At 41.0% G+C, this 11,769-nt stretch overlaps 2 protein-coding genes across 4 annotated transcripts in view; both read right to left on the bottom strand.

Annotated features, from left to right (window-relative positions):
• The window catches only part of slc6a9 (solute carrier family 6 member 9), a 79,721-nt gene extending 77,593 nt beyond the window's left edge, over positions 1 to 2,128 (bottom strand). The window contains exon 1 of one of the 2 annotated variants that reach the window (XM_015052344.1): positions 2,067 to 2,128. The gene's annotated coding sequence lies outside the window, so the exon portion shown is untranslated. Of the gene's footprint in view, positions 1 to 1,405; positions 1,522 to 2,066 lie in introns of those variants that run through there. The other variant, XM_015052343.1, reaches the window with a different exon arrangement.
• Positions 2,129 to 8,705: 6,577 nt separating this feature from the next.
• klf17 (Kruppel like factor 17) lies at positions 8,706 to 11,320 on the bottom strand. Of its 2 annotated transcripts, XM_015052351.1 has the most exons (4): positions 10,683 to 11,320; positions 10,558 to 10,650; positions 9,367 to 10,462; positions 8,706 to 9,219 (listed from the first exon to the last, which is right to left on the bottom strand). In XM_015052351.1, the coding sequence occupies exons 1-4, from the start codon at positions 10,746 to 10,748 to the stop codon at positions 9,044 to 9,046; spliced, it is 1,431 nt and encodes a 476-aa protein (XP_014907837.1). In that variant the 5' UTR covers positions 10,749 to 11,320; the 3' UTR covers positions 8,706 to 9,043. The 2 variants fall into 2 exon arrangements, with proteins under 2 accessions (XP_014907837.1, XP_014907838.1); XM_015052352.1 differs by having other exon boundaries at positions 10,558 to 11,320.
• Between the last annotated feature and the right edge of the window lie 449 nt (positions 11,321 to 11,769).

Consider the following 11,769-nt stretch of genomic DNA (forward strand, 5'->3'; position numbering starts at 1 on the left):
TAATAATAATAATAATAATAATAATAATAATAATAATAATAATAATAATAAATGTTAACACTTTATTTGAAGGGGGTTGAATAAGACTGACATGACACTGTCATAAACACCTGTCATAAACATGAATAAGCCTTCATGAATATTTATCACTGTTGTCATAAAGCGTCATTCGGTAAATTATGACACTTTTAATACAAAGTTGACATTATTCAAAATGTCATTAATCAAGAAATCATTACTGTTTAAACTTTACCTTTAATAACATAAAGTTACCTAATCATTAATACTTTTATAACAAATTTATATCAGTAATGATTTCTTGGTTAATGTCAAGTTGTCATAACAAATACATTTTGAATAATGTCAATTTTGTATTAAAAGTGTCATAATTTACCGAATGACGCTTTATGATGACAGTCATAAATATTCATGAAGGCTTATTCATGTTTATGACAGGTGTTTATGACAGTGTCATGTCAGTCTTATTCAACCCCCTTCAAATAAAGTGTTACCCTACTGTCTAAATACACGAAGCTCCAGTAATCTCAGACCGATGTTTCAGACACATTGTTGAAGGTTAAGTTCTAAAACTTGGTTCTAGCAATGTGCACCTAGTATAGTAGTGGTAAGTGCGTAATTTTAACATTAATATGGAATTGCTATAGTGCTAATTCCCTACTTATTACTTACTGATAATCTGATCAGTGGCTAATTATATTATTACTGTGTGACTTATGATAGAGCTCAATGTTTAAGCAAAGTGTTTGACAGGACAGGGAGTGTGGAAAGAAAAAACCTCCATCCAACCCCCCCCCCCTCATCACAAATCCCCCCCCCCCACCCCCCCTCAGAGCTCCCCTCACTTTCTGCATAGTGAACAGTGATCATGAATGGGATCTCACTATAACAGTGCCACGTGTTTCCTCCTTAAACATGAACCCTGAACATAATGACAACAACACAGACGTCATCCAAGCACGACGCTGATCTGATCTTAACACGCTGCGGATACAGGTGCAGACATACCGACAGAGCTGCAAACACGCCGGAGCTGAAACCAAACCTACCCCCTTTATCTCTTTCTGATCAGAGATCTGTTACTGTGTGCGGAGGAGCGGCGTGCGCCCTTCACTTCTGCTCAAACACGCGACTTATTTCTTCCTGCCGATAAAAAAAAAAGAAAAGAAAAAGACGGAAGACGGAAGATGGAAGTTGCATCACCTTGGTCTTCGGTTCCTACCCGGTCAACGTCAAACCCCCTTAGAAAAAAACAAAACCTCTTCCTCCTATTGACCCCTCCCATTTCTTTCTCTAATCCAAACCAGCCGTGGCGGGGGGTCAGTAACATGTGAGGGCTCTCTGTCCAACTGAGGCTCCCAAATCTGATGCGTCTGCATCACTTTACCTGAAAGTTCCGAGGACAAATGATGTCAAGTTGCCGGGTATCGATCTGCAGTAGCCAGGATTCCAGTTTCTCCTCTCTTCCACCCCCCATAAATGCTAACAAAACTCCTCCATATATTTTTTGCAAGACGAAATGTCAAAGAAAATTAAATAAATGAAAAAAATAAACAGTGGTGGTAATCGCGCCGGCGTTTCTGCCGCCGCGCCGCGTTGATGATGGTGAGACCAAGACCGTCACCAGACAGCAGGAAGAGTGGAGGCGCACGTGCTCACAATGCATGCGCTGCTCTTTCTTTTGTCAAGTAAGCATGCCGCAACGATTCCTCTCCCGTCACCCCGGTGATTTTTTTTTATTTTTTTATTTTTTTATTTTTTATTTCTCCAACACCTGTCTGAATTCGCTTTAGCCACGATGCGAATTCAGATCTCAGCTGAGCAAAACGCGACGCTTCCAGACAGGTGTGGTAGCTCAGTGCGGTGGGGAGATGTGGAAGCTTCGGGACTTCCTGATGGGGAAGGAAATTCTTTAAAAAAAAATTTAAAAAAGTGGGAAAAAAAGAATAGTGGCTCTGTGAGGAATGATAATAATAATAATGATAAAACACTTTACTGGAATGGACGGAGACAGTTCGGAGGTTCTGGCATGCAGACGGGGATTTTACCTTTTTCTCAGGACCGATCAGGTTGGAGGGATGAGGAGGATGAGGAGGAGGAGGAGGAGACATGCGTCGGCATAACAACTGTTGGAGAGGCTGCGGGTGAGAGAGGGGGGGCAGGAGGGCGTTTTTCACAGCAAAGCCATGAAAATGACAACAAAGGAGCCCTAAATATGCAACTAGATTTTTATTTTTTTCGTAATTAAATCCCGCAAAAACTCTAAGAATAAATACGAGAATATATATTTTTCTCATTACAAGAACGAAAATGTATTTATTGAAAGAAGGACTTCAAAATGTCATCATTCTAAACTGGTATCGGTGAGAAACGCAGTAGACGTGCAAATGAGCGTTTGATTTTACGATTTGAACACTTTATCATTACCGAAGCTGTATAGAAGTTGAAAACAGTTTGTTTTACAGCGCTGGTTTGCCACCTGTTTGGTTCAGCTTTATTTTGATCTAATTTTTGAATGCGCAACTATGGCGTGAATATTTGCCACCGGCTTTAAAACCATTCGGTAGACAATTCACTTGTTGTTTTTCGCATTTGGGAGGAGCTTGGAGGACATGTGCAGGTCTCAACGGCGTGCACTAGGATTGAAATGGAAATGGAAAATGTTACTGGACAGAACGGGTCTTTTTTTAATTGAAAGATTGAAAGATAACGGTCTTACTTTGAAACAAAAATGAGTTCCTATCCTATTTTATGCCTTTTATTGAAAAGGTTTTTTTTTTCAGCACCACCTTCAGTTCAACCTTACATCCAAATGATAATAAAAATAAGGAAACAAAAGCTGGTTAATGAGGGGGAAAATATTGTTATGTAAGGAGTCCAGAACTAAACTGATAGGAATTCTTCTACCAAAAAGAAATAAACGTAAAAAAAAAAAAAGAAAGAAAGAATCAGGACATGTTGCAACAAAATATTGGCTTGTCAGTGTGCACACTTTTACAATATTGCAGCAATTATTTTTATTTTTCACCTTATAATGTTTTTTTATATTGCCAAAGAACAGTTTATTCAGCTGAAAACGATGACAAAAACAACTAATTCATTTTTTTCCCCACTTTTCCACTCTGTTACAAGTGAATAAATGATAAAAAAAATTGTAAATAATAAAAACAAATCATTTTTATGATTTCCATCCTAAAAATATAAACACACTGATGTATTTTCTATTGTAGCAACAGCATCGATGTGTGCATTGTATAATGCACATATTGAGAGATCCCACAGTAATCATAGTGAAACGTGGCCCATCTCAAGGACGCTGAAACTGAAATCAACCTCAGGCTGCACTCTTCTCTAGTGACACCTTAGAGTCACCTTCTCCGTCTGCTACTGGAAGAAGTCTTCCCATGTCCTCTGTTTGACCCACTCAGAGCACATCCACGTTTTCAGGAGAAATCCTCATCAAAATTCCTGCTTCCTGTTCAAACATTTAAATGTGTGAGCCGAGAATGTTTATGTGTAGTTCTGCTGCGGCGGAGCTATTTAGCGTACGATGGCCGGCCACATTCAAGCACTCGCACTGGTACCAGCTGGTTTCTGCCCAGACTCACGACTTCTGACCTGGTGACTGTTGACAAAACCCAGCAGCCCACAGGGTTAGATAAACAAAGCTACAAGCACCCACATGGCTTCGCCTCCTTGACAACACACACACTCCCCGCACACACTAGAGAACATCTGCAGAATACTAAAGCATTATTACCACTCAGGTAAACCATGAAGAGAGTCTTTATGCAAAGCTCTAAGGCATCGAAATGGTCCTGTTTCAAAATGTAGTTTGACTAAAAAAAGTTATATAAAGCATGATTTTAAAGGGTTTTTTGATTATTATTATTATTATTATTTTTAAAATTTCTTAGGATTTTTCTTAGGATTCCTCTAAAAGCGATCATAATAAATGAAGTGATGTCCTACTGTAAATATCCAGCTGGTGGATTAATGAAAAGGAGTGGGAAAAACGGAGCTACGTCTTTGTGAGCACATTTTGTGCTAACATGGCTTCAGCGGTGTGACATTTTGTTGACGCTTGATATTTCACGTGGACACTCAGGTAGCTGACTCAGCGGTGAAACTGGGCTTAATGGGAGTTAAAAACAACAACAACTCATGTTCTCTGATATCCAATTGCTAAAGAGCCTATTAAGTCACAAAAACGCTGTCAAAATTTATTCTGGAAGCATTTTAAAGCTCCGGCGTGTCACATCCACTTGCCTGTATGCAGGTTTTTCGACTCTCTTCTCTTTTTTTCCATGCCATAGTGCAGCTGATTGGTTGATTGTAGCTCATTAAGAAAACCAGCTCCCTCAGACAGAGACTAGATTGTTCTCTTACCAGTTCATCCCTCAGTGTCTTCGTGTTAAGCTTTCATAGTTCCAGTACTGATTGTTTCTTTTTTCTATAGGAATCTGTTTGTTTCATTCTTGAAGAGAGAGACAGAGAGACAGAGAGAGAGAGAGAGAGAGACAGGAGAGAGACAGAGAGAGAAAGAGAGAGAGAGATAGTCACATAAAGACGGTTATAAAGTCAGTCTTCTACCACCTGATGAACATTTTAGGATCTAGAGAAACTCACACATGCATTCATCTTCAGCTTCATGGATGACCTCAGCAGTACCTTCGTAGTTCTGCCTGAAAAATCAGCTGCAGCTGATCCAAAATGCCGCTGCTCACATTCTCACTAAAACCAGAAAGATAGAGCACATAATCCCAGATGTGAAGTCCTGACACTGGCTCCCTGTAGCTCAGAGAATATACTTAAAGATACCATTGTTAGTTTGCAAATCACTGAAAGGACATGGAAAATTAGCATTTGGCTCTTATGCTGGAACACACCTGGAACAAACTTCCAGAAAACTGCAAAACAGCTGAAACCACTGACTCAGCGGTGAAACTTAATTTCTGAGTTTTCTGAGTTCCTTTGGATTAGGAATAAAACCACACCTGTTTAAAGTTCCATTTGAACCATAATCACTAGAACCTTGACCAACATATGATGATTCTAATGATGCAATACCTGTTACTGTTTTTTTACACCTGTTGACGTGTTTATGGTGTTTTCATGATGAAACTGGCCTGTCACTGAAAGGTGCTCAACAAATAAACTTGATTGATTGATTTAAGCGAGACAGCTCTCAGGATTCATTTATTCAACTGGATTCTTCAGCTCACTTCCTGGGGTCCAGATCCAAGGCTGCATAATTTACTTTGTACATATTAACTAGTTAATAAATCTGTGAAATGGATCCCTTTTTACCTGCTGAACTGTTGCTCGCTGACCTCTTTGGCAAACATGACAAGACGCGAACGAAGGAGGTTGTCTGATTCCCCAGATATTAATAATTGAAAATCCAAGCAGCTGATCTTGGAATGGTGCCTTCAGGGTTCAACATTAAATTAGGAAACTAAAAGGCTTAAATTCCCATTAAACCCAGTTTCTTTGCTGAGTCACCTGGTACTGCTATTACTATTAATTGCTCAAAAACAGCTCCTGACTTCTCCACAAACTTTCAACTTTACCCGGAGCAAAGTAGAAATTAACATGGAAAACAATCTGAATGTTGTCTGGGAATGGAATAAGGCAGGACAAAGGAAAAAATCTTTACGCTCCATTCAGAAAATGAGTGATTTTGTGTGACTTCATTTGCCCCAAACTCATCTGTACAGCCTATATTTTAAACAATATGATGAATAGTCACAAAAAAAAGTTGGCATATGATGCAAGCGATTGACTTCAAAAACTCAGGACTTTGGTGTAACCTAATTAAAACATCAGGACTTGTCCTTGTTACTGACTGATTTAAATATACCAAGCATGAAGCACGTCAAGGAGGCTTACAACAGAAGCTGCAGTGGCGGGAAATAAATCAAGAGGGACATCTAGTGGACAAACTAAGTATTAAGAAAAAACTCTCTTACTCCTGCCCATGTTTTTTTCTTTTTTTTCAGAAAGAAACGCAGCTGATCTCGACACTTGACCTTGTTGCAGCTGTTGGAATAAAATGAGATTTCACTGAATAAGTGGTTGTTGAAATATTAATACCTAGTAATACCTTAATACTTGTAATCAAGATGTGATGCTCCAAAACAAGTGATAGACCAGATGTGGTACCACAAACATCTGCAGCACTTAAATATGAAAAATGTGATATTTTAACAATGCATTTTGCAACTAAACAAAAAAATTATAGTCATTAAAAAAAAGAAATACAATACCTGAGAATTACAAATATAAATTTTCTTGCTTGTTATTCCAAATGAAGTAAAAATATTTCTGATTTATGTTCATAATAGGTTTATCTATTATAGGTAAAGACTATGTTTGGACATATTCAATAAATAAGAATGTTGTTCCAAATTGAATGTACTTCAGTTAATTTACTGAGTAAAACGTGTTTTATACTTTAAATACGCACATACTCACGTACTCAAGCCTTTATCTCTGTTAATGGTGATTTTCTGTTTACAGTTAATGAAAACATGAAATTTAGGATTAGATAATTACATGTGACCAATTCAAAAATAATGGTGATAAAGAAATGTAGGGTTAATAAAGAGAAATACACATTATCACTAACCTCTGATCCGGAAATAAACAAAACAAAAAACATGCAATAGAAAAACGGAGACATGAACTGACTTCAAAATAAAGGATCATGTCATGAAACATTTTATTGTCAAAGTTACACTGGTCAATAGTTTTGTTTTTTACAACTGTTTAGAGTCTGTCTTGAGTTTATTGTTACTTTTCAGTGAATACAATTTACTGACCTGAACAACGCAACTACATGACCACTAGGGAGCAGTATTGCACAAGCAGCGAAGCGACCTTTAAAAGGCATCCCGGTCAACTCACCAGCTACAGTTCTTCTAGGTATATGAAATATTTTCCACTTACTTGCATCACGTGTTAAAGTAGTACACCGAAAAGACCTGGACGTTTTACACTTGCTGTCATTTGTCACAAATTAAGACAGGGGGGAAAAAAATGCGACCAGTTGTTACTTGATGTTAAAATCTCCAGGTTGGGCGCGGGGCGCCTCCGTTGGTATGAATGTGCAGCGGAGGCACCTTCGACGAAGCTGATCGATTCTCAGACCGATTACTGTTAAATAAAAGCCTGTACAGACTAAGAAATCTCCAACTTTCTAGTTGGTAAAACGAATAAATAATAATAATAATAATAATAATAATAATAATAATAATAATTCCCTGAAATTACAAATCTAACCAATTCCATCTTCAAAATCCACTATGAATGCTGTGTGCTTAAGACACAGTGAAAGCTGCTGCAGCTATTTATCAGCCCTTCTCTCAGTTTTGTATCACATTAAATATTACTACTAGTGAACATGTTTCATTATTTTGGGTACATATAAAATAAAACCCATTGTTATTGGTCTGTACTATTACAGGTTTTCCTGGTTACTGAGTGCAACATCACACCATGTCAAGTTCTCTGTCAGAACATGGTAGAGTCGGGTTCGGTGTTCTGACTTGAGTTAAATAGAAAGCAGCATTAAGTGGATACCGGCACTTTGTTTTGGCTTTGCTGTGGTGTTCTTCGGTGTCTTCTAATGGTGTCCTGAAAATATTCTGCATTCTCCTGAATAGTATCTATTAGAGATCAATGCAGTGAAGGTTGTTTTGGTTCTTGGTTCTGGACTACAGCTAATTTGCTTCTTGTTAGCATGAAAATGGCTGATTGAGCCACGGAAAGCAGCCAGCATACCACCACTGGTCCTTGTTCCACACTACAAGTACAATGAAACTCCATCAAGTAACAATAAAAGTTGTGGTATATTTTAGAGCAGTTTGACCCTTTTACACTCACAAAAAAGTTCAAAGCAATAGTGTGGTTAATTAAAGGTTCTCAAACCTTAGCTTGATTCAATAACATGAGATTTCAAAAAGAGCAGATTAAGAAAAAAAGTTAAAGACATAAACTTGTGTGTCAGTTTGAAATGAGCAAAAACGAGAGCGTGTTTATTGTAAAAGTACTTTTTTTTTATTATTCCAAGCCCTTGAGCACATAGAAAAACATTTGCATTCCATCAGCAGTACATATGCAAGCTTACATTTTAGTTTCAAGTAAAAGCCGTTTAACCAGTGGTTACAGTGGATACTTCATTCTTAGATGCAGTCGCTCAACATTCATTCATTCATTCATTCCTGACCATAGTCCCGCAAAATGAGCCATGTGTGGATGAGCTGAAGGAAGTCGTGTCTGTTAGCACTGTAGAAAACTAGCATAGTACCTGAATTTTCTCTTTTTTGCTTGGATGAGCAAAAAAATAAAAAAATAAAAAAATAAGACTGAAAGTGAAACGCAGGCTGATCCCACAATGCAAAGCAAGGCTATGACATCTGTTATGTTCAGGAAAAATATGGTAACTTTGACCTGATTTTACCTTATTCTTAGAAACAGACTACGTAAAAATGAGGAAAAAAAAAATATATATATATACTTGTATAAATATATATAATTTATACAAGTATACTTGTATAAAATCCTGGGTCCGGTCCACAGTGAGCAAATAAGCAGTCTGGCTAAGGCACTCACCAACTTATCAATAACTTAGAACAAAGGCAGATGGAAGAAATTAGTTAAATACTAAACTACTATAACTTAGCCAGTGTTTGTCATATTTTATTTTATTTTATTTTACAAAAATATACAAAAACCACTAGAGGCACTTGATTTGGTAGAAATGAGGCACTTGTAGAAAGTAAAAAAACAAACATAAAAAATATAAAATCTCCACCATTTCCCACTTTGCATCTTCTTATAAACTACATAATGACCGCAGGTCGGCACGCTCCTATATGTGAATGCTTCATTTCGTCCATATACAGCAGTTCAGTTAGAAGTTGGCCACCTGCTGTGCTGCGTCTCTGGAGATGCTGACAGTGATACCCTGGAGGTGAGAGGCGGGAGGGTCCATAAAGAGAGTCTGTAAGCTGAGAGTGACCTACATGTGCCTTTTCATGTGGAGAGCCAGGTGGTCCGAGCGAGAGAACGCGCGCTCGCACAGGTGACACTGAAACGGCCTGTGCCCGGTGTGCTTTCGGAAGTGCCGAGTCAGCTCGTCGGATCGGGCGAACTTCCAGCCGCAGCCTTCCCAGTTGCAGTGGTAAGGCTTCTCACCTGGCGAACAGAAAAGCCAAACTGAAGTTAGGATTTGCAGTGCAGCGCCACCTTGTGGCAAAAACGTTAGAAATTAGGGCGCCGCGCGCTGCACAAACAACACAGCAACGCCGATGAGAAGAAGCCGAGGTTCGAAGGTCAGCTCACCTGTGTGCGTCCTCATGTGCGCCTTGAGATGGGAGCTCTTGGTGTACGTCTTCCCGCAGCCAGGGAACTCGCAGTTGTGCGTGGCGGCGCGTTTCCTGGTCCAAGACTTGCGGCCTCGCTTCTGCTTCACGCAGCCGGGCTCGTCGTGCGCGTAAAAGTCCAGCAGAGGCGACGAGGGCGGAGTGAGCATCATTCCCTGCAGCGAGGCGGCGGGATGGTGCTGCTGGGGATGCATGCTGTACTGTCCTTGGAACTGTGGTGCACCTCGGTGCGCGTAATGCGGGTGGTACGGCGCGTTCATGTACTGGCTTGACAGCTGGTTCTGATCGTGATCGTGATGGTGAAGATGATGATGATGGTGGTGGGGCCTCATTTGCGGCTGCAGCGTGCAGTCTGTGCGTCCCTGAAGTTGGATCTGGTGCGCGCCGAAGCCCTGCGCCGCAACGGGAGGCTGGTGGTGCGTAAAAGCCGCGGGTGTGCGCATCTGGTGTTTGTCATACGCTCCTTCCGCAAAGGCTCCGGCAACAGCTACCATGCACGACTGCACCCCGGGCTCGGTTTTTATTTTGTATCCAAGCGGGGACGGAGGTGACGCCGCGTGGGGGAGCGGAGGGCCGTTTAAAGCCCGCAGCTCGGTGTACTCGCAGCTGTCCCTCGCCTTGCTCGTTCTCTCCGGAGCGCCTTCCTCTGGATATCTCATGTCGGGCGTAAGAAGCTCCGCCATCAGGCTGCGGACGGGGCTCGACTCCGCGAAGCCGCCGAGGACGCCCGGGAAGCCCTGAGCCAGGTGAGAAGGCGGGTGGTCAGTGCAGTCTGGCAGAGATCCGCCGCCGCAGCTTTCCGGCGACTCCGGCAAAGAGTACCCGCACTGGTGCTGCTGCGTGGGAGACGCGCTCCCTCGGTCGCTGTTCCCGGCAGTAGAGTCGGTGCAGATGGTGTTCGACAGGATGAACTCGAGGTCCAGAAACTTCCCGAGCTCGTCATCGTCTTTGTGGGCTGCAGACGGAGAGTGAACGATGCTCAAGTCGACCTCGATGCGCGCGCTGCCCGTGCCACCTGTTGCGCCGCTCCTCACCCACTCATCCATGTTGCAAAGCTGAAAATAAACCCAATTAAATAAATGAATAACTTAAGCTCATGTCAGGATGGTGATCAACCAATCTTTAAAGACGATAATATTCTTCTACTTACGTTATCCATCGCTTTGAAATTTGGAAACGACGTCAAGGCAGGCATCAGTGCCTCAGCCACAGCCATTCTGAAAGTCTCTCTCTCTCTCTCTCCCGCTCTCTCTCTCTCTCCCTCTCTCTCTTTTAAACAATCAATGCGAGTTTAAGACTTTGACGTATCTGTGCATGCAGAGCGCACGTTCTGGTTTGCATGAACAGCTCGGGAGCGCTCCAGGATTCAGGATGTGAGTATCAACACCGCAGACGGACTTTTTATACCGCCGCTGTAACTCAGAGCGGGAGGTGTGGCCTCGGCTGCAGTAATCGCACTCACATGTACTTCTGCATGCACGACCTTCCCCCCGTCGAGTTGAAAAAAACAAAAAAAAAAAAAAAACAGTGGAATTCCTTGAGCAGGTGAGATCAAAGTGGCAAAAGAACTTAACGAGAAATTTCCTGTAGTTTATATGAGCACGTGTTTAAATAAGAGGTATGGAATTGAAACAGAATTAAGTCAAATTTTTAACGATATGACTACAAAAAAAAAAAAAAAAAAAAAAAAAAAAAATGACGCCCCCGAAGGCATTGGTACATCCATATTAGTTCCATTCATATGAAACCTGACATTTTCCTTGAGGCCGGAGCAAGAGGGCGACTCCAAACCTGAAACGCAGACATAAAATCCAGGTCACTTACATTGTGAAGAAGCGTACAGCCCAATGAACAGTTTTATTCATTTATTTAAAAAATAAAAAAAAAAGTTTTACAGGCGGCATGATTTTTATTTTGTTTATTTATTTATGTATTTACTTATTTTTTCCGTTTTTTTTTGTTTTTTTTTTTTTTTTGGTCCAGGTAAGCAGAAACGACGCGAGTCGATTCCCCCCTCTCAACTTAAGCAGTTTAAAAGCCTCCCCTCCCCCCATCAGCTTCATTTCGGTCACTTCAAACTGAAACTCGTCGTTCATTCATCTTCAAATCATCTCCGTCTGTTTTTGTCAAACAGGAACGCGTGAAGCGGTGGGGGCCCCATCAAGACAAGACTGTTAATCCGGGAGTAAACAAAGGACTGGCCGACACGTTTCCTTCATGACATCCCCCCACCGAAACCCCAAACACCACCAGGCACGCATGCACCATACGGTCGTTCATTCCTTTGGTAATGCACAGGTGGATAAGTAACAGTAGGAAACAGAGAGAGAGAAGAAATAAACAGGAAAAAAAATTGGCATTT

The sequence above is a fragment of the Poecilia latipinna genome, unplaced genomic scaffold, assembly GCF_001443285.1.
Source record: "Poecilia latipinna isolate Pla-1442-1.1 unplaced genomic scaffold, P_latipinna-1.0 Scaffold1104, whole genome shotgun sequence".
Taxonomy (NCBI): Eukaryota; Metazoa; Chordata; class Actinopteri; order Cyprinodontiformes; family Poeciliidae; genus Poecilia; species Poecilia latipinna.

Coding starts and splice junctions, on each gene's coding strand:
- klf17 (XM_015052351.1), bottom strand. CDS start 10,748: ATGCAAACCAGAACGTGCGCTCTGCATGCACAGATACGTCAAAGTCTT. Junction 10,651..10,682: donor TTAAACTCGCATTGATTGTT/TAAAAGAGAGAG, acceptor AGAGAGAGAGCG/GGAGAGAGAGAGAGAGAGAC. Junction 9,220..9,366: donor GCACATGAGGACGCACACAG/GTGAGCTGACCT, acceptor TCTGTTCGCCAG/GTGAGAAGCCTTACCACTGC.